Source organism: Podarcis cretensis (assembly GCF_951804945.1).
Source record: "Podarcis cretensis genome assembly, chromosome: 9".
NCBI lineage: Eukaryota > Metazoa > Chordata > Lepidosauria > Squamata > Lacertidae > Podarcis > Podarcis cretensis.
The window spans coordinates 48598881-48622193 of NC_137178.1; the positions used below are offsets into that span (position 1 = coordinate 48598881).

General features: G+C 39.2%; 1 protein-coding gene across 2 annotated transcripts; it reads left to right on the forward strand.

Moving 5' to 3' along the window:
* Nucleotides 1–580: 580 nt before the first annotated feature.
* Nucleotides 581–10853, forward strand: CEP44 (centrosomal protein 44). Of its 2 annotated transcripts, none has more exons than XM_079990146.1 (10): nt 581–1199; nt 1975–2122; nt 3389–3535; nt 4138–4290; nt 5484–5630; nt 6384–6596; nt 7873–7948; nt 9528–9652; nt 9869–9906; nt 10651–10853. In XM_079990146.1, exons 1-10 carry the CDS (start codon nt 1174–1176, stop codon nt 10697–10699), a joined length of 1122 nt encoding a protein of 373 aa, XP_079846272.1. In that variant the 5' UTR covers nt 581–1173; the 3' UTR covers nt 10700–10853. The 2 variants fall into 2 exon arrangements, with proteins under 2 accessions (XP_079846272.1, XP_079846271.1); XM_079990145.1 differs by having other exon boundaries at nt 583–1189.
* Nucleotides 10854–23313: the final 12460 nt, after the last annotated feature.

The following is a 23313-nucleotide window of genomic DNA, read 5'->3' on the forward strand; positions in this document are numbered from 1 at the left end:
ACATACATCTATTTTATTTTATTTTTGCGAAAGATTGGCGGTTTCCCTCCCCCTTGCAGGACACAGCGCTGTCTGAGAAGAAATTCTCGGGGCCGGCCAATAGGGCTAGCAGCCACAGAGAGGGGAAGGTGTGAGGAATCTGCTGGAGCGGAGTGAAAGGCTGCCTCGAGTTCCCGCGGGAGCGCTCAAACTGCCGCCAACAGGGGAGTGAAGGAAGAAAGAAAGGGCGGGGGCGGCGCGAGGAGCGCGAGGAGGTGGGCGGGGCTCCGACCATCCTTCAGTCCAAAGGTGGGCCGGGGCCGGTAAGCTGACTCTGCGACCTTATGCACGCGTAACCGAAATAACCGCCTATACTTCTCCCCTGTCCCTGTGCTTCTCTTTCCCTCTTCCTTTTTCTTGTTGTACCGAGTCTGTTTTTAACTATGAGGAACCTGTCATACCTGTTCGTTATAAGGCGCCGTTGACATTGCTGTTTATTAATGACAATAGTCATGTGTCAGCTGCAGAAATAAGCCTTGCCGGGTTCAGTAGGCGCTTGCTAAACAGCAAGTAAATTAATTGTGTGTAGGATTGCAGTCTGACCCTACACCTGATTTTTGTGGAAATAAACTCAGTGGGAAGCAGACTCCTAACCGTGTCTGCTCGGAAGTAGTCCTATAGAATTTAACGAGGCTTACTTCCAGGTAAGGGCGGTTGGATTGCAAGCAGAATAAGTGTGCGCAGAGCTGTAACCTTCCCAGTGCAATCCTATTTTATGCTCCGGAAGCTAGTCCTACTGGGTTTAATGGGTATACAGTTGTAGCCTGGGTTTCCAGAGTGAAAGTGTGGTATTTGCAAAACAATTCTTCTTTGTTTTGTTTTTGCGACCCTAAAAATGCCACTTAAGATGAAATGTGTCCTTCCCATGTGCAAGGTTGAAAGTGGATAGTTGTTTTCATACAATGAAGCTTGAGTCCAATTTGGCTTTGAGCTAGTTCTATAATGTGACCGTATAATATGACTAACCAAAACATTTGAATTCTAAAATGCAACTATTCTGTGTTATAGTCTACTGAGCACTTCCTATGATCTGAACGAAATAAGAATTGTAACGTGATAACATGGCCACAGGAGATTTAAAAGGAAACTTGCGTAAAATAGAGCAAGGACTTCGACTTTTAAATTATCCCAGAGATGTCGATTATGCTGGGTAAGTGCAGGTATATCTTTATTTTTTATAATATTCATTGGTTCTATCAAGCACGATTTGCTGGGAAAGGTATCTACAGTTCTCATATCAGAATCATGTTATTTTAATGTTGCTTCTGCTTGGACTGTGGACCAGTTAAAAATATATATACAGTACTGTATAATAAACTGACTTGTTAAAGAATAGGCAAGAATTTTGCTTGTATTCCTGTTTGGATAATAGAAGAACACTGGTAAGTAGCTGAAACCAACTATCTGCAGCATATTAATCCATATAGTCTGATGTTGGATGGGGAAAGGGTAATTCCAGGCATTCTTTTAATTGTGCATTCCAGGCATTCTTTTAATTGTGCATTCATGATGCTTTGGGCTCATAATTGTATCAGGGTACTGCATCATCACTGCAGAAAATCTAATAAAGCTGAATGATGTGTGGATGCTGCAGTTTAAATTCACCACAAATGCAGAATAGACATGCAGCAAACAGTGGTCTGAAGGGACCCTTTTTTGTTACCCTGCCTCCCCTTCCTGTGTCTTTAAATGGAAAGCAAAGATGCTTATAAAGTAGAAATTTTCTTACAAAATGTTGGTTGCAGTTAACAAGAAAAAGGACTTGAGATATGCTTGGAAATTTGAAAGCACCCAAAATGTGAGTACACTGTAAAATAGTTACAACTCTGATTTTAATATAGTGTTTCTAGAGGAGCAGAAATAGAACAGCTGCACTTCCACTGGTGCAGTGGAATACAATATTATCTTACTGTCTAGCTTTTCTCTCTATTACAGGTTGGCAAAGGGGGATCCATCTGCATTTTTGCCCATCATCAGCTATTGCTTCACATCCTTCTCAACGTATATTGCAGAACTTCTAGTGGAATCGGATGTGAAACTCATGGCAAAGAATGACTTGCGTTTTATTGATGCCGTTTATAAGGTATTTATATAGTTCAAGAGTCCTTTGTGACACTACCACTTGTTGAGAATAACAGAAAAGTAAAAGTTTGTTTTAAACTTTACTTTCACCACATGTCTCAAAGCCCCTTACAAAAAGAAAAAAAGGAAAATCTACTTTAAAACATATGTTAAAACCTCCAAGAGTAGAACATTAAAGCAACATTCATGGGGTAAAGGTCTTCTGAAAAAGTTGTGTGCCATTATGGAGGCTACAAACAGGTTTAAATTGTTATAGTACTCACATGATCGTGTGATCTCAGCATGTATTATGTTGTGACGTTTTATAGGCAGTGTTCTAGCTTGTATGATATATTAAGTGAGAGATAAGATGGGGTTTGTTCACACGTGAGTTCAAGGATCTATGGTTTTAGGGCTGATCTTACTAGCTAAGCTAAAACCTGTTACCAGGACCTTGTCCATACTATTTTCACTGATCTCACACTATGCAGGAACAATCCCCCAATCCTGGCTTAACTCTACTAAAGAAGCTTCTTCTAGCATCAGACATTGAGAGTTTGGTGGAAGCCCTGCAGCAACACACTTCACAATGCAGTAGCAAATGACTTCTTGGCCTTAGTCTCAGCCTTTGAGCTGGGGAGCAGGCAGGAATCTGCCCTCCTCTGTATGTCCAAGAGTCAAAGGAAAGCTGGTGCTCATTACACTTGCCAGATAATGTAATGAGTGATCTGTACATAAGCTGATGCATAATAGAGCATGACTCACTGTATTTTTAAAATTACTTACTCCTGCTTATCATAAATTAACTAGGTGTCTCACTACCATTAAATGCAATATCGCAACAGTGAAAGCTATCCACAGACCTGTGTATTACAAGCCAAACTGGCATAGGGAAATTGGGATAAATTATATCTCTGAACTCTTGTCCAGATAAAAAGTATAGACTTAAGTAGTCTTAGGTATCTAATAGGAATCCTAATGAACAGAAGTTTTTTTTCTCTCTCTTACTTTTTTGATATGGTTTCAACTGCTGGACAGGGCTAGAAATTACAGGAATGCAAAAAAGCACTTCCTGGGTTTTCATGCACTAGTTGTAACCCGTATCTGAAGAAGTGTGCATGCACACAAAAGCTCATACCAATAACAAACTTAGTTGGTCTCTAAGGTGCTACTGGAAGGAACTTTTTTATTATTTTGTTTCAACTATGGCAGACCAACACGGCTGCCTACCTGTAACCACAGTTATAGTGACTGTGAAAGCAATTTCTTTTTTCTCTGTTCCTTGCAGGTTCTCCGAGATCAATTTCAGTATAAGCCAGTCCTATCAAAACAGCAGTTCCTCCAATATGGCTTTGCAGAGAGAAAAATACAGATTGTTTGTGACATTATTAATTCAGTCTATAAAAGGCATAAAGAATTAAGTAATATGAATAAGGTATTGATCAAGTTATTAATTTAGTTCATACTTCTGAGAAATAAAAATGTTAATATATTTTAAGGTCTAAGTAAAATACCGGTAACCAGCACATTTTTGTTATTACATTTCTTGGATGTGTGAAAACTTTGTGTTTGCTCCATTTATCAGTTTATTATTTTAATTAACAAAATTTATGAATGGCTCTCAGGGTGTCTTACTGAACTGGCTCTGGTTTGGGTGTGGACCAGACTCCCCTTTTCTGTTGTCTATGGGTATTGGGGAAATCAGATAATTCTCCTTTTCCCCCTAATTTTTCTTCTTCTTCCTGCACATCAGTGTATAGGCAGTTAAAATGACATAGTGCCATACTTTGACTTAATTTCAGTTATAACTTCTTGCAAAGTTGTTTAATATTATGTTTGGATTTGATTGCTACAATTTGCTCTTCAAAATCACTCTTGAGAGGATACAGTGTATGTGTTTATATCCTTCCCTTAGAGCTCATATACTTGCATAATTACGTCAACAAAATGTTTTGTTATAACATACTTCATATTGTAAAAACAGGAAAATATATGCATCATTAACTATTTGGATGGGACTCCTGTGTGTTTTTATAGGTCAAATCCCAAACAAGAAAGAGAACCCATCCAGTTAGACCTCAGCTACAAGCAAACAGTCCTAGTGTGCCCGATTCTACAACGTTCTGTGCTACAAATCTTTTTCCTACTCTTCCGAATTCTGCAACAATCTCTACTATGGATTTTCAGCAGGCAAGAGCACTCAAAATTATTTTAGAAGAAGAATTAAAATACACAATTATTTTAGACAAAAACCTGAAAGACTGTAGATGTTCCCAGCAACAATAGCTTTTTTACTGAACAAGTTGTCTGAAAAATGCTCACCAAAAACTGAACTGTGTTCAGATATCTGGCTGATTCTTTGTGCCACTGCCTTCTAGGCTTGTCATCCTGGCACTGTAAGATTACCTTTCAGGTAATCGGAATATGGAATATGGAGTTATGAATCCTGACCCTATGCTTCTGAAGCAGTTTGACTGGGGAGAATTCCTCAGCAATTTGGTGTGTCTGTAGGAACATACTTTTAAAAAAGAAATTTATGAAACAAAATTCAAACAACATAAAGAAATATCATTGCAGTAGGTTGAAAGCAGCATAAACTTGGATATTATCATTGAACTTGTTCCAAAACATTATGAAAAAACCCAATTTTTCCATAAACTTGTTAGGCTGGTTTATATGTAGTCTTTTATCATAAGTTAGCATAATCATGGCTACTATGGACCAAAATTTTTCAATCCATTCAGATATTTTTAGCTATTATAATCTTAGCAGCAGTAATAAAGTTGAACATTATTTCTTGATCATTTTCTAGAATAAACTCTTTTAGATAACCAAGCCAAAATGCTTTAGGTTCCAAGGGAATACTAACATATCACAGATATTAGTCTGAATGGATTTCCAGAATATTTCTGTTTGAGAACAATTCCAGAAAATGTGTATGTGATCTGTTTTGTTTAATCCACATTTACAACATTTATCAGACCCTATTTGTATATTAATAAGGCATCAAATACCATTGATAGAGGGTTCCTAAAACAGTCCTCTTTAAAACAGTCCTTTAAAACAGTTCACAAAAGTTATATTAGAAACTCAGTTCCTGGTTCTCACAACTTATTAAAAATAGGGCTAATGCTGAACGAATATGAGGATGGGGCCTTTAGAGATTCCTTGTCTATACAATACTGGGAGTGGTTTTTTTATTTTGTTTTTATCTTTTCAAAATCACTTCTAAGTTTTTGTATTTTATGCCTCAAGTATTTTATCCTGCACATACATGTGTTTTATAGCCAGGTTCAATTAAAAAGTGTTCTGCTGTTGACTTATATGGCCTTTATTAATACTCTCTGCATCACTTTGTGTATGGGGTCTTTTACATGGCAAAGAATCCTCAAATAGAACATCATAAAAGTATGTTGAGCGCAAGACTCCCTCAAGACATAATCAATGAAGCACTAGAGGAGGAAGAGGAGCAGGAGGAGCAGGAAGAAGTTGCCTGTATTGCTGATGATCCAGTCAGTGTACGTGAACAGGTAGGACCATTTAAATTTTCTTTACTCACCTGCCTGTTGAAATAATCATAATTTTTCAGCTAATATATCTTGTGCATTGTTATGGGCTGGATTTGGCTAAAGAGGTGTGCTAGTGGGAGCCAGCAAGAGTCCCTCTAGCACATCGGGGCTTTCTTCCCCCTTTGCACCCCCAAATCTGCTCCGGTGGGGGGTTGAAAGAACCCCTAGAAAAGTGGGGGGGGGGAGAAGAGGAAAGATTGTTCCAATGGTACAGGAAATAGTAATAAATTTGACACATGATTAAATAGCAAAAGCAGCTAGTAGGAAAACAATCTACATAATGCTACCAGTAATCCCTTGAGGCATTCATCATAACAGTAGGGCCCAAAGTGTGGCTGCACCCACCCTTTAAGAACATAAGAGCCTGTGAATAAGGCCAAAAGCCTGTCTAGTCTTAGCACTCCAGTGCCCAGAAAGATACCTGTGGTAAGCTTGCAAGCACAACCTGGGAGCAGTAGCAGTCCCATCACCTGTGATTCCTGTCAAGTGGTATCAGACGCATAAAGCCTCTTGCAGTGGAGGTGGAACATAAAGGCTATCCATGGCCACTAGCCATGATGGCTATCTTCCATTCATTTCTTTAACCCTCAATCCTCTTTAAAGCAGTTCAGGTTGGTGGCCGTCACTGCCTCTTGTCGGAGAGAATTAAGGCACAAAGGGGGCTAAAGAGTAAAGATTATCTAAAACTTTGGATGAATAAAATATTATTTACAGGTCTTGGAGGAAACTACTAATGAAATGCAAGAATTAAAGAGCCAACTTGATGAACTGCAGGAGAAGCTTAATAAACTGGACTGGGTAGAAGAAAAGTTGCAGGCGTTAGAAGATAAACTGCAGGGAAAGGTTGTTATAGATGAAAAGGAGTGGAATAATTTACTGAGCCGGGTGTTACTACTTGAAACACAACTGTTACTGCAGTCCAAAAAGGTATGCTTTTACCACCTACAGCTACATTGATATATTTGCCACTTTGAGCTCCTAAATAATAATAATAATAATAATAATGATGTTTTGTTTTAGCTTACCAGCTGTGTATCCTTTGGGTTGCTTCTAGTAAAGATGTTGCTCAACTGTGGCCTTTTTTCTTATGAGCCAACTTAACTTATTTTACTGTATTTATTTTTTATTTATTCTTACCTCCAGCACCTTGAATTTTATTCTGTTGAATGTAAATTGTGTAGGTCATAAATTTCCAGTTGTGAGGTATACAGTGGTGCCTCGCAAGAATAAATTAATTCGTTCCGCGAGTCTCTTCGTCTTGTGGTTTTTTTGTCTTGCGAAGCACGGCTATTAGCGGATTAGCGCTATTAGCGGCTTAGTGGCGCTTAGCGGCTTAGCGGCTTAGAAAAAGGGGGGGAGGGAAAAAACTCGCAAGAATTCGCCTGACGTTTCGTCTTGCGAAGCAAGCCCATAGGGAAATTCGTCTTGCGAAGCACCTCGGAAAACCCTTTCGTCTAGCGAGTTTTTCGTCTTGCGAGGCATTCGTCTTGCGGGGCACCACTGTAATTAGAGAATAACTGTTGGTTACTTTAGCAAGAAATAAACTTGCTTCATTCAATGTACACTGTGTGTATAGAATCATAGAGTCATAGAATTGTAGAGTTGGAAGGAAGCACATGGATCATCTAGTCCAAGCCCCTGCAATGCAGGAATATTTTGCCTAATATGGGGCTCGAACCCATGATGCTTAGATGAAGAGTCTCATGCTCTACCAATTGAGCTAGTTCCACTGACGCAATGGGACTTCTGTTTCCTCTCTCATCTCCCTCCTGAATAGTCCCCAGTCCTTTAGAGCTGATTTTGAGGCTGCAAGGGAGTGCTGGAAGGGACAGGAGAGGGAGCTCTGTTGGTAGACATGAAAGGCCGTTGCATCATCATAATTTCAGCACTGGATTGAGCCCAATGTGATGTGCAAGAAACATTGGTGGCTTGGTTTAGACCATAGTTTGCCAAATTTGGATGATTGTGATTGGAGGAAACAAAGGATAGAACTGGCATACATGAACCCATGGGATCTTCCTGATTAAAAGGTAGTGTCTGAAAAAGGATGTTGTCTCTATGCTGCTGATACTGTTGTTTTAGGGAGTGTATTATAATCCATTCACTGAAAGGTACTGAAGGAGATCATTAACCAGATCTAGGAAATGCTAGCTATTTTGCTGAAGAGCACTGTTATAAAGGCGGAAATGTTTTATATTTTCAGGCTGATTTATCTGCAGATTTTAATAACATGAGCGAAGAAAATACCTCTAGCAGAAATATGACTCCAGTTTCTCCTGGTGAGTATTTGATGTAGCTTTCTCCAGTCCACTTTTAAAACTACGCAGTGATATTGTCAGTTTAAATGTGTTGTTGCAAACTGAAATGCAGTCTATTTAAATTTCATTTTCTGTTGAATAGGGGTTGGAAACCTCTGGCCTGCTAGTCAAATTAAGGCCACCAGTTTGGCCCATGCAGCCATTTGTTGGCCAACCACACTCACATGTCACCTGTTGTCTGGAACAAATCCTGATTGTTCCATTGCAGCAGGGCTTGTATTCTACGCTATTTAAATTTGGGCCCAATTCCAAAACCTAACCCAACTAGAAGATTCCAAATGGAACCAATCCCAGTGGTGCTTATATTCTGCACCAAATTTAAATAACACCAAATGCAAGCCCTGGTGCTTTTTGGTGGACATAGAGCCACCTGATGTCCTATGATATCAGGTGATTGACAGGTAGGCAGATCTTCCCACTGTCAAAAGTAGCCCTCAGAGAGATGCCCAGTTTGGAATCCAGACCAAAGTGGATATTCACTTTTGGGAATGTTGCCTTGTCCTCTCTTTGTACATGTACAGCATTGGCCACCCAACTAAGAAACTAAATCCTGCTTGAAGTTAGGCAGGCTCCATCCCTCAGGACCTTTAAATGAGCCTTCAAGGCCTATCTTTTTACTGATCCTTTTAAATGGCTAGTTTTGGGTTGTGATTGTTTTATGTTTTGTTTTGTATGGTCATGTTCATGCTAGTTTTAATAATACTTTGTAGTGTTTTGAAATGTACATTTTTAGACTTGTCTTAAAATTGTATTATAGTTTATTTGTATGTTTATGTTTCTGTAAACTGTTTTGGAAAACATCTTGTTTTGAAAAATTATAGAGCATAATTGCAAGAGACACATTTAAAACTTCACCATGCCTTAGAACTGCAGAACAGACAGAAAATTTTCCACATCCGTTCTCATTTTATCTAAAATGTATATTAACTATATGGTTGGTTTGCTGCATGAATACTTGTCAATCAACTCATTGTCGTCTCTAAGTTGGAACTGATTTATTGTATGATAAAGTACAGCTGTTCTCTGTTGGCTCTGAGATCTGCCAACAGGATATTTTATACAATGTGATGTTTTCTCACTGCAGAGAGGTTTTGGTTGGCCTATAAAAACACTTTAGGGTAATGCCAAGATCCTACTGACATGAACAGTGTGGCATTTAAGAAGGGCTTGGAAGAACCCTGATGCCATTTGTGTTGCTTGTAGAGTTGTTAAACTTTTGGGTTTTCCCCCCCTGGATAAGCATTAGCTCTCAGGAAAGAGTTTATTCTCAAGTAATGACCTTTTTGAGTAATGGCATCTGCAACAGCTTACATTGCTAGGAATCATAGCATACCTGGTTAATCGTCGCAGGTAGTTTCTATGTTATAATTGCAATATACGGTTGTGAAATAACGTGAGAGAAAGACCTTGGAGCTTTGCAAATTCATCTCCCTCAATTTCCTTTGTCAATATATTCTGTAAATCAAACTGTGTGATGGCTGACCTGATGTGAGAGAGCAAAAAGGCAAAGGTGATGTTTAAAATGAATATTTCTTTGCAGATAGGGAGAAGGCGGAGCTGCCAGAGACTCTTCATCAGTCGTCTGGATACAGTTCACAGTTATCTGCAGACCCATCTCCCAAAGCCACGGCCGTTAATAATCATGGTCTGTCAGAGGTTTCAAAGGTACTTTAAAAACCAGCAAATGCAGGCTGATTTGCTTTGGAAGAGCTTGTAGATGTTGGTTGATTTTTATTATTATTTGGGGGGTGGGTAACAGCAAACTTTTTCAAAGCACTTTTGATAAAATTAAGTGCTTGTATAAAGTTACTCTGTTCATGCCTTTAAACTTAGAAAAATGCGGACTTCAAAGAATTAATTTAGCCTGTTTTGAAATTGCAGGAGACAACAGTACAAAGAATGGAGAGAATAAGCAAAATGTAAGTAAGAGGAGGGAAGACAAATTTATTTCTCTGCAGGGAATTGTTTTGGCTTAAAACATATCTAGAAAGTACATGTGTTTTCCAAACCTCAAAGGCCTTTGCATCAGGTGTGGCATTTCCTTAAGGCTGTACTGGATAATAAATCGAGCTACAGTTCCATGTTTGTGGGATGAGTCACTATTTTTGTTTCTGAAATACAACGTTAAGTGAATTTGCTGGTGGTTGCTAGAGATTAGAGTGCTAAATATGTTTATTAGTGATTAGATTTCCCCCCCGGTAATGTTTTATTGAAGGAGTTTCTCTTTTTTAAAAACAAAATGAAAACCATGATCATTTTCGCACCCAAGAGCATTGTACTTTGATGTAGTAATGCCTGATTGTGAAACTTTACATTATCATTGTTTGTTTGTTTTTTCCTTCGGTATAATTCTATTTCAACAGGTTTCATTTTTAACACTCACCCCAACTTGTATTGTTCTAAAATAATTTCCTACTGAGAAATAAGATGTGCAAAATTTTGAGTTAAGTTGGAAAACTAAGAATATGTGTTTGATATTTTGGAATGTGTGTTTTCTATAATCCATATTTCCATATTGTCTTTTAGTCTGATTCCCTCCACCCCCCCCCCCCCCCCCGCTTCAAGATAGTTGGGAAAATGCAGTTGGTGCTTATTCAATGTTACCATTCTGCAAGTAGACAATTTTGTTTGGCATATCTAACCTCTTTGTATAATATCTTCAGGATTGAAGAAACTTCAGAGTTGTTGAAGACCTCAAGAAACACCTCTTGAGAACATTCTGTCCTGCACAGCCAGATATCTGCAAGCAATTATGTATGCCTTTAAATTTTTAGAGCTATCTGAATCTCTTTGTGATATTTTGTAACTCAAATTATTTAAAGCTATTTATTTTTATGAAAATAAATATTTTGTAATATCTTTGTCATTGATGCAATTTTCACCTAACTGCGCATAATTACTTTCTGCACAAAAAACCCTCTGTGCATGTGGCAGAGTTGTTCTATACTTGCACTCTGTTTTCGTATTGACATTTGCTAGCACTGGCCTAAGTAATATGTTTTTGAAAGGGCAGCTAAAGGACCATGGTTTACATCCTGTTGGAAATGCTCCAGCTGGGACTTTCATATTGCACCCAAGAGAATTGCATGCCTTCCATCTGTGAAGCTGTAGAAGCCTTAACGAAAACTCCCAAGTACACCATATTGTAAACGTGTACTTTCTAAAGCCTTTTCGAAAAAATATACATTTTCATGCTTGGTCAGAAAACACCAACACTTTGTAGCATCCATTAAGACTGACAAAGTGAAGGCCATTTGGATCTGAAACACTAAAATATGTAAGTAGGTCTACAGGCTTGGACTGGGAAATGTGTTGAGCGTTTGAGTGTTGTATTACCTGACACATTTTAAGACTTGGCACAGCTGGAGGCCATCCAGTCAGTATACAGAGATACACAACAGTTTTATGATTTTGAAGCCATATAAAATGTCTCTTTGAAGAGGAAAGTTCATGTAAAGCAGACATAAATATGATGTACTTGGGTGAAAAGTAGATGGTGGGGGACAGGAAGGAACTGGAGATATTTGGATCTCAGAATTGCCACATACTTTTCTGTCCCGCACAGGGACCTATTTAATCAGAAAGTATTAACCTTAATTCCACCACTTCCTATGATAAGATCTCGCAGTGATATCGCAACAGCATTCGACATCACAGGTTTTTAATGGGGTGGCTAGCGGATGATGAGAAAACAGTTTTTCTCTTTTGTTGTAAAACATGGCTAATTTCATAAGCTTTCTTGTCTTTCTCCAAAGCATATGTGAGCTACACCAAATTTGCTGGGAAAGGAATTTAAAAAGCAGATTTGAATTAAATTTAAATGAAAATGTCTCAACTGGTGTAGCAGATTTCCATTCCATAAACTTAAAAAAAATCCTAATATAAAAATTACTAAACTATGCTAGGGAGGTAATCTTTCTACCTCCAGTTATTCATTCTCTATTGAGCCAATATTGCCCCAGCACCTTGCATTTTTAAGGTTTTAGATGTTTCAGTGTTTTTCATGAGGAAGATGTCAATAACTAAAGCTGGATTGTCTTCAGTACCTTTTCTATCTGTACTACACACCTTTTCCATTTGCCACCTTTGCCTATTGTGTGGGATTAGAACTGTGCACAACATGATGAAACGGTTAAATCAGCTATGATCAAATGGGCACAAGATATTGGTCATAATATCATGTTTGCTGACTGGGAACAGTTGTGGACCACCGGTATGAAATTTACGGCATGTAATGCCTTAAGAGAGAATATTATGAAAATGATCTATAGGTGGTACATGACACCAGTCAAGCTTGCAAAAATATACCATCTGCCCGATAATAAATGTTGGAAATGTAAAGAGACTGAAGGTACATTCTTTCACCTTTGGTGGACGTGCCCAAAGATTAAGGCTTTCTGGGAGATGATTTATAATGAAATGAAAAAGGTATTTAAGTATACCTTCTTGAAGAAACCAGAGGCTTTTCTCCTGGGCATGGTCGGCCAATTGGTGTTAAAGAAGGATAGAACTTTCTTCATGTATACAACAACGGCAGCAAGAATACTTATTGCAAAGTATTGGAAGACACAAGATCTACCCACCCTGGAAGAGTGGCAGATGAAGGTGATGGACTATATGGAATTAGCGGAAATGACTGGCAGAATCCGAGACCTGGGAGAAGAGTTGGTGGAAGAAGATTGGAATAAATTTAAAGATTATTTGCAGAAACACTGTAAAATTAGTGAATGTTAAAATGATGTTGGACTGAAAATAAGTGGCATTAGCGACAAAAGTTAAAAAGAGTATGCAAAAATGAATTAGAAATTTGGTGAAACTATAGGGTTACAATATGTGAAGATTTAGAGCTAAGATAAATGAAAGAGGGTAAGGATTTGCTGATTTGAATATTTTAATGGGAATACAAAAAGGGGAGGTGTGAGGAAGTCAAAGAAATAAGTTAATGAGTTTAAAGTTATAAAAAATGGATTTGTTTTAACTTTCTATGTTCTTTTTCTCTATTTTTCTTGTTTTTTGTATCTTGTATTTTTGTTTGAGAGTTTTCTTCTGTTTTTTGTTTTGTTATGCATTTTTGTATTTTTGATTTTGTAAAATTTTAATAAATATTTTTTTTTTTAAAAAAATAGAACTTTGCACAACATGAAGTGGCATGAAGACAGTTGCATCTTTTAACATTTCACCCCTTTTTTTAAAAAAAATTAATATTTGGTTTGCCTGGACCTGTATTTCATGGAATGTGAGTTTGGGATGAACTACCTTTGAAAAGCATAAGCCCAAATGATTCTCTTATTTAGTTAAAGGGAAGCTGCTTTGGGTCCCAGGAATTTGGACTGGAGAAAGAGTGGAGCATTGCTTGGAGGAGAAAAAGGTAGGGGATGTTTACTGGAAATTAAGTAGCCAGGTATCTGAATTGCTCCTATTTTAGCTAAATCATTTCCCCTCTAGCCTTCGCAAAAAAGTAACTAAGTGGGCTGTCACCCCACCATTAGGGACGTGTTGCTTAACACTATCTGTCCAAAGGTGTCTTTGCTCTGGATTTCTGTCTTGCATGCACACACTCCTACGCAGTTCAAAATGTGTGTTTTGAAGGGCAGACATTTGTGGGTAATCTGGAGCAGAAAGGTTGCAGGCAGGGAAACTGCAAGAAGCTTAGGCCTTGAGGCTATTTTATGTTCATTTGCATAAGCAATGTGGTTAGCTTCTCTTCTCATTTTTAAATAGGCTTCCCAGTGCTCAAGGAAACTGCATCCTGGGGAATTTTCATTTGTAAAAGTCTCCAGTTTGGTTCTCATTGTGCTATATGGGACAACCATGCACTTTATAAACAGTTGTCATGAACTGAGTTGACATCCACTCAAGTGACTGACAGTAAAAGTCACCTGTTCATATTGTTATTAATATTAATATATTAAAATAGTATTCTTTAGTTCTGAGTCCTTTTGCCTCTAAAAATATATTTGGAAACTTGTTGCATTAAGGACACTTTTTTCTTCCACCCCCCCCACCCCCCCACAGCATTTTCACTAATAAGAATCCTATGAGTAAACATTTTGTGCTTATTTAAAGTAGAACTTTTGATTTCTTTCAAATATTTCTGTGCCCCGTATCATGGAAATATATCACAGTTATATTCCAACAATATGAAAACATAAAGCCAAATAATAACAACTTAAAATTTGAAAACAAGTTAAAAGCAAAAAAAGAAATTAAAAACAAATTTATACATGTAAATAATTCCTAAAATTGTACATGTTTGTATAGAATACCCTTTTTGCAACAGCTGCTGTATGGCCTTGGATACAAAGAATCCTAAGCAATATTCATGCATGGGTATCTGACAGATAATTGCTTCCCACACAAGCCTACCTAATAGGTTTATTTGGAAACCCCCATTGAGTCCCCCTGTTGAGGTTAGGCAGAGTACCTGGAGAGAGGTAGTTTCTCAATTGTGTTAACAATTATGGCTTGCCTGCTGATAAGTATCTTATGCCATGTACTCACAGTAAAGACCTTTTCATATCAGCATGCCACTAAACTGGTTTTAATCTGGTGGTGATTTGCTGTTTGTTTTTTGAATGAACCTGTGGGCTACTCTCTTTTTAAAAAATGAATGGTGTGCAAGCAGAAAGTGCTTCTGGACTGCACAGGATGCAGGGTGGGACTTAAGGAAGACAGTTATCTTCTCAATAATAACAGGTTAAATCTCACTCTGCAGAGTCCCATATTTTTCAGGTATCTTGAGGAGGGAATGTGATAGGCTGCAATGAAAGGGGGGGTTCTTGAAAAGTAAATGATCTTTTAGCTATAACTAATTTCTTCTGGAAAAGAGCATCTTATTGAAAACCTGTGAGATCTAGTAGATTTTTGGCACCACCTTGTGGTACAAGAAAAATTCCTATAATTTTTGTTGTGGAATAGCAGTAGTTCCCAAACCTTTTAAATGTGGTGTCTGAAAATAAATTTTGTCTCTCATCCAAATGCAATTTTAGTAATCTGCCAGCAACTCTTTCAGTTCTTTCTCATAACTTGCCTGTCTCACATAGCACAGCCCAGGCATAGGCAAACTCGGCCCTCCAGATGTTTTGAGACTACAATTCCCATCATCCCTGACCACTGGTCCTGTTAGCTAGGGATGATGCGAGTTGTAGTCCCAAAACATTGGGAGGACCGAGTTTGGGGATGCCTGGCACAGCCTTTTGACCTCTTCAGCTCTGAACTGACATGCATAGGATTGTATTGCATTTAAACTTTCTAAGCAAAAGTGTTCTTAGGATCTAGGGCAGAGATGGGGAACTTGTGGCCCTTCAGAAGTTGTTGGACTCCCAACAGCCTCAGCCATCATGGCATATAGTTGGGAATAATAATAATAATAATAATAATAATAATAATAATAATAATAGGCCAACCATCTGACCGGGGTATCCCAGCCGCTATGTGGCTTCCAACAAATTAAAACACCAAACATTAAAAGCTTCCCTGATCTAAGGAGTTCCTAAGGGAAAAAATAACTCAGGAAATTCTAGTATTTGACTGAGAAAAATAGATTCTTTATAAACCACATTGGAGGGCGTACTGTCAATGAGCTGATTTAGCACAGTGCATAAGAATGAACTGCATATGAGGAAATCAATGGGTCATATCTCTTTTTTTGTTTTTTCATGGCAGTAAGCCACAGTTCCTATTACAGTTTGAGTAATAGAAGCCTATTTTGGCCTTCATTGGTATATCAATAAATAATAGTAATTGATGAGGCAGCTGCATACAGAACTCTACCTGTACTGTCCTGTCAAGCTCAGAGTAAACAACTGAAGGGAATGTTGTGAATTCAGTAAGGATACAATGAAAAAGGTCTTTCATCAGTCCAGTTTCATCTGTATTGATCTCATTTTGATCTGTATTGATCTCCCACGCAACGGCCTTGGTGCTGCTCCAGAGTGTACCTAACGTCCCTGAGTGAGTTTGAGTTCAAATCATCCCAACCCCTGAAATAAAATTAATAAAATAAAATAGGAATTTAGATAATTAAATAAAATTGGAATTCATTCACCAATATTTAACTTTATTTTAGTACCTTGCATAAGGTAAAGGTAAAGGTACCCCTGCCCGTACGGGCCAGTCGTGTCTGACTCTAGGGTTGCATGCTCATCTCGCTCTAGAGGCCGTGAGCCGGCGCCGTCCGAAGACACTTCTGGGTCACGTGGCCAGCGTGACGAAGCTGCAGCTGGCGAGCCAGCACCAGCGCGGCACACGGAAACGCCGTTTACCTTCCCACTATAAAGCGGTACCTATTTATCTACTTGCACTTAGGGGTGCTTTCGAACTGCTAGGTAGGCAGGAGCTGGGACTGAAAGACGGGAGCTCACCCCGCCACGGGGATTCGAACCGCTGATCATACGATCAGCAAGTCCTAGGCACTGAGGTTTTACCCACAGCGCCACCCGCGTCCCTAGTACCTTGCATAGCTATGGTCTAAAATATTGGAAAGAATGTTGACACTCTAGTGATCATTTTATAGCACTCACAGTGGGGTGGGAATAAATGTCAAGTAACTGGTATCACTTAACTGAGTCTACTGAAATACAGTTCTGGGTTTAAAGCAGAAAATACAAGACCGGTGAGAGAATTTTCTCAATAAACATGGAGGCACCAAAAGTTTCCCTTTAGACTTTCAGCACTTGGAGTTGAAATATTCTGATCGTACTTTATGACTAAAGTGACAATCTGGAAAATGTATTCCTGAAGAAGAATACCAGCATAGCTGTAAGGCAGTATGTTAACATCAAATTAACTACAGAACCTTATAAATCAGGCTGGGGAGAGGGAGAGGAAGTGCCAAGGAATAAATACTCTCGCGGTGAAGTGCTCATGCCTTGAAAATAATGTAGCTTTACACAATAAGTATATTCATGTCAGTCAGTTTTTAAATGTGTGTTTATATACTTGTGGTGAGTCTGAAAGCATTAATAAATTAGTCAGTGCAGTTAGTTGATTTAAGTAATTTATCAAAGGGAAAACATGGCCTTTTTCTTTTTCTTTATAAAAAGGAAGCTGTTCCTAATGAAAATGCATGGCCACATGAATCTATGCTCTAACCAGATTCTGAAGCACTAGAATCAACATAAAGGTGCTGTGTTAGCAAGGCTTTCCCTTCATTATTGGTCAAACCTGGGAGGGTGTGACAGCACTATATGCAAACAGCTGTCTTTGTGCATTGAACAGGGTAAGAAGGCTCTTGTGAACTGGAGCTCCCAGGAAAGCAAAAGTAGGATTGTGTTGCAGCATTTGTGTGATGCCTGATGTCAGATAAGACAAGATGCATGGTGCCCTTAAGCATTCAGTGGGCTGGGCTACACAAATGCTATCCATGTTGCAGACACAAGTTTCCCCACGCTGGATGTGTAATTTACTGAATGTTCCTGAGTAAACTACTAGAGCCAAAGTTCTAATATGTCATCTCATCGGTTCACATTAAAACCTGTTGATTCACATACAACAGTTGTTTACAAATATTCTTTCTTTTTTGATGACCCTTTTGGGTCAAACAGCTCCTGGCCCTGCAGGAGTGCCAAGTAACTTCTGGAAACTGCAAATGATTATGGGGGACATTCTAGAGCAGATGCTTGTTGGCCTTTTTGGTTGCCCCTCCCCATAAATTGAACCGTGTAGGCAAGATGCTGCTTTGTGGCAGACCCTGGGTGCTTCCAGACCAGTGGCGTAGCGTGGGGGGTGCAGGTGGGGCCGGCCGCACCGGGTGCAACATCTGGGGTTAGGGCAAATCCACGGGTTAGGGGACGCAAATCCACGGGTTAGGGGGCGCAAATTACTTGCCTTGCCCCGGGTGCTGACAACCCACGCTACGCCACTGTTCCAGACTCACTGTTTTCAGGTGAAGTTCAATCAAGTTGCACAGTTATGATTGATGTGGAACTCTTGTGTAACATCCCTGCTTCCCTGAAAGATTTGCGACAAGGAAAATGTGAAATGGAAACTGGAAAGTGTGAGAGAACACTTTTTTTAATGCAGCAGCATCAAACGTATCCAAACAACTGCTCAAGAAACAGGATGTCAGGAAGCTCCATTTGTGTCCTGTGTTTTGAAAGTGAACTTTTAACTGAATTTTCTAGTAACTTGCTATGGTACCAAATTTCAGCTTCTATTTTACATAAACACCCCAGCAATTTTGGGAGTCCTAGCCAATGAATAGAAGGGACCTAGGATTTTAATCTAACCATTCTCAAATCAATAGTTCTCCCCAGATTTTGAAATGGATTCTTCCAGATTTTATTTTTATTTTTAAAAACTCTGTCCTCCCATATTTTAGTTATTTAATGCAGTTCAACCTGCTCATCCAAGTGTATTCAAGGTGGCATACACGGTGCTACATTTTAGTCTCATTACAACCTTGTGAGGTTGGTTAGGCTGACTCATGACTAGCCCAAGTTAATCCACAGAGCTTCATGGCTGGATAGGATTTGAACCGGAATCTCCTCGACCCTAGTCCAGTACTCTAACTACTACACCACACTGGTTTGTCTTATTTTGAGTACAAGTGACTCTCAACTTACATGGGGGTTACGTTCTGGGGATAGGACATGAAGCCAAAATCGTGAATGACCAAAACACATTGGGTTCAATAGCAGGTGGGATTGCCCGATTCTTTTTTCTTGAATGCCCACCTCCCCCCCCTTTTTTTTGCCAAGCATGTAAAGCTGAATGTGCATAAGTTGTGAGTTGCCTGTATAATGTAGTTGCTCCAAAGTAACTGGTACAAATATTGGCTCCGCTGTGACTCCATCAAGCCTCCTCTTCCCTCAGCTGTCTCCAGGGAGCAGCCGTTCCATGAGACGGCCTCAGTGGGAGAGAGAGGAAGCAGGGCTCATTCCATCAGCTTTGCTGTTTAGAAATGGGTATCTGAATGTAGATTTTTATTTTCATCTTCCCTCCCTGTCCTTTCCCCCCCTTTAAAGGCAGTAAGCTAAGCCTAAAGGCAAGGAGTGTCTTGTTTTAATTGATCATATGCAAGATGCTCTGGAGGCACTTTGTCTGAAGCGTGGGCTACAAATGCTCTAAATCAAGTAATAATACCAGACAATAAAATCAATAATGAGGACAACAAATTGCTCCTCTGTGTAACATAGAGCATGCCGTCCAACTTACGCCAACACAGGCTTCTAATCTTTGCAACCCTGTCACAGTAAAATACTTTTTAGCTAATTATTTCAACAGAATTCTTTGTGCTGGGAAAGTTAAGCCTGTGTATAAATTGTAGTGGCCTTAGTGTGCTAATTGTAATGTTTCTTCTCATTTCTGTCCCAGTCGTTGGCCTACTGCCATCCACACAACTTAAATTCTTCGCCCTTTCCAGTGGAAAGCTCCATTAATCATCAGCACTTATTCTGGAATAAATATACAAAGTAAACAAAGCTATAGTCATTGAAAACATAGAGGTGTGCAGATAGTACGTGGAGATTATTCGGCCAAATACTTACAAGCTGGCACTGCACGTGTGTTCTTGGAGCATTTAGCATTAATTTCCCTCCTAATTGGATGGATCTGAAGCATATCATTGAACCTTTTGCATTCCTGGGAATGAAGCCTAGAACATTAGGCCTTGCTCGGTTGGTAATTGAAGTAATCAGTCAGAGTAATGAGGGAAGGTTTTCCTATGGCAGCAGAGAAATGCGTGGAGCCATATGAAAACTGAATACAGGGCTTGCAGGAGGAATGAATGAGTTTTGGCCTCTTGGCAGCTTTTTGCAGTTTCCCTGCTTGCTTTTCAGAAGCAGTTCTTTTTTAAAAACAAAAACAACCCTCACAGTTTACATTCACAATGTGAGAGGTGGCTTGAAACTTAAAAAGCAACCCAACCCAGCTCAAACTATCGTCAATGCTGACATAACTTGGAAGATGTTTGGTAGGTCATAAATTAAGAGGAATGCTACTTGAAGTAGGCAATCAGGTCCCTACTGTATTTTGTCCAGCTTAGTTTGTGGTGCTTTACCTTTCATTTATCACTCTTGCATACCTTTCCACGGCTGGCTTTTCAAATCTGATTTTCAAGGGCATTTGACATTCTTTCCCCAAAGGTGAAATCTGTCAGTGTGCCTTTTGTTTTGCTTTACATATTCATTCTTAAGCGGGTTACGTTTAATACTAACATGTGCAACAGTCATATTTGGCTTGAGCTGAGAAAGTCTAGTATCATTTGCAGATTACAGAAAATGATATAGAAACACCTGGCTTTGAGATTTATAACTGTGCTTAAATCCTGAAAGCTCTGGAGTTTTATAGCTCTTTAGAGAGAAGGCAGGATCTACATTAGCACTTGTTAGTGTAAGAGTTAATGTATTGCTGAACAAAACTTCAACAAAAAAGGCTTAAAATAAAATGTCAGAAATGCCTTAATGATTCATTAACATTTTTAAAATAGAAAAAATAATGATTACATTAGGCTTGCACTCACTTTTGGAGAAAAATAAACATGAAGTCATCCTTTGGTATGTTTTATTCATTTTTAGTATGCTATTTACATTTATTTCAATAATGGTTCCAACTAAAAATAATCAAATTTATTTTTCATTCTTTCATTGTGTGTATTTCACTCTGAATAATGGGAAGATTTTCTTCTAAGCCTGTTGCCCTCAACAGGTATCCTACTATGCACACATTTCTTGATTTCTTCTGTTGTAGAACCAGATTTAATGTCTGACTTTTGGCCTGTGACAACCAAGAAAACCTGTAAACTGAAGCACAACTGTTATGTACAAGCCGTCCAAGCATGCACATTCTTCTTTCTGACATAAATGCTCATTCATTGATTTCCATGGTATCCCTCCCATTTGTTTGCAGTGTTGGGGTCAATTCTGAAATTAATGCTTAAGCAAATACTTAAATAAGCATTACAAATATGGCTATATTTCCATGACAGCGGTGGTCTAAACATTCACTGCATGACAAAGTCATGTGGTAGATTAAATGCAACTATGAGTGACATTTTGGAGAGGGCATACATGTCCAGGAAGGCACTTCAGTTGTATTCAACAAGACCTACTCAGAGTAAACACACTGAAATTAACAAACCTAAATTGGTCATGCCCATCAACTTCAATGGATCTACTCTGGATAGGATTAGCATTTAATGCCACCCAGATTCTGTATATTGCAATCTTTGGGGCTGGCTCTCAAAGAGGCAATGCAATTTGCCTTGACCAGGTGATACTAAACTAAAGTTGGGCAGGATGTGGGTCAGCAAAGACATTTTTCCTTACTGTTACAGGTCTTCTTTACACCTTGGTGTTATGAATTTTGGCCTGTCATTCTATTAGGCAGACTGCTGGTTAACAGTAGTCTAGAGTGGTTAGTTGATGACATTTCTGCCTTGGGAGCTCTTGGTTAGGAGATAGTCAGGAATTAGATACCTATCAGAACTTGAGGATGGTAACACTCCCTTCTTCCCCACACACAGCTAAAGCAAGTGGACTAATAAGTCAGAGAGAGAGAGAAAGAGAGAGAGACAGCAATAGAGCTAGAAGCCTGGGAATCTAGAATGCAGTATTGCATCAGTGTGTGTTTTTTTGTCTTCAAAGCTGGACAAATAGTCTGACCCAGATCAAGGTGTCTGTCTATGCATCCTTTGCACATATGAGCTTCATGCCTTTGCAGCATATCAAATAGCAGGGCCAATTTGGGTCTAAGGTACCACCCATCCAAAGGTTATTAGACACAGGACAAGGAACTCCAGAGGAAAAGAGAAGACCTGTAACTGGGGTGCCAACTTCAACAAAGTATTGAGGGAGCAGGTATGCCCCGCCCTGCTTAATTGATCACAAGACGCGGCACACACACATCATTTGAATGGCAATGCCCATTAATTTGGGTGAGCAGCTTCTGTTCTCACCCATCCAAATGCTGTCTAAATATGCACAGCTGAATCTCCAGTATTATGTTGCATTATTCTTATGTTGCGAACAAGCTGAGAGTCAATTTAGACAGGAAGGGTAAAATATTTTGAAAACTTTGAAGATTAATAACTCTTCCTTTAAACTCTGACTGATCTAAATCAATCCAGTGTGATTTGTCTATGAAGTACTAAGTGTTTTCTCCTGTTTGTTCTGCTACAGAAGTTAAATCCAGGGGGAACAAAATTGTGCATATAATACTGAAAGCTGCTTATAGTTTATATGCAAATGACTCACAGCTCCGGGTAATGTGACAGCACTGATGCTCTCCATTTATAAAGTGAAAAATTATCTGAGCTCTGGCAAAGAACATACAGCGCAGACAGAATGACAATTATTAATGAATCTGTATTGCAGAAAGATTTCTCAGCTTCTCTTTACAAATTAGGATAAATTATATATATATAAAAGACCTACAATGCATTTGCAATTGAAAGAGGTTGAGCCCTGCCCTGCCCCCTCCTCTGGGGCTTATTCCTCTCCTTCATCTACCCCCACCCCAAACTGCTATAGGAAATATGAAGGAGAATGTCTGCATTTTAACTGAAAATGTGTTTTAGTTCTTGGAGGGTTCCCCTCCCGCCACAGTGAAGTGTAAAGCCAAGGGGAGCAAAGTGTAAAGCCAAGGGGAGGGGGGTTGGCCAAGAGGGTGGAGTGGCTTTGGGGGGCAAACTGTAAAGGAGGGAAGCTTTTTGGGGGGCTAGGTGTAAAGTTGGGGTTGGCCAGGTGTAAAGAGACAGGGAGTTGCCAAAGAGCGGGTATGTAGGGTTGGTGGAAGAAGTGAGCAGGGTAGTTGCCCCTACTACTACAAAATAATTATAATATTACAGCAGGTGAAACTTTCTCCATCATCACATCCTTATTCTGGGCAGTGGGGGAGCTTTTCTGCATTCGGTCAATCATTTTGTTACAGATCTCAAGTCACAATGTTTTGGGGGTGTAAGGGCTGGTAGAGTTAGAGGTTGTTAGAAATTAATAAATGGTAGCATTTAGACAATATTTGGAGTATTAAAGCGAAGATTCTTAGATGTAAAATGCAGGCTAAACCAGGAAATCCCTGGGGAGAAGGGCTATCAAGGTGTACTTACATATGGTTACCAGACGTCTCTGTTTCCTGGGGACAGTCCCTGGATTTACAAATCTGTCCCCAGACAAAATCCGTCCCCAGAATATCCCCAGATTTCATTTAATGTCCCCGGATTTCATTTAATGTCCCCAGATTTGTATTTAAAGTGGTGTAGATTTATTAGTAGGAAATGAATGTTGCGTGATTGGTTCAATGGCACAAGACACATCATATTGGGACTTCCAGCGAGGCAAAATGGCGGGCGCCACGACAGCGAGCAGCTCCTGAAGCCAGCCAGAGCC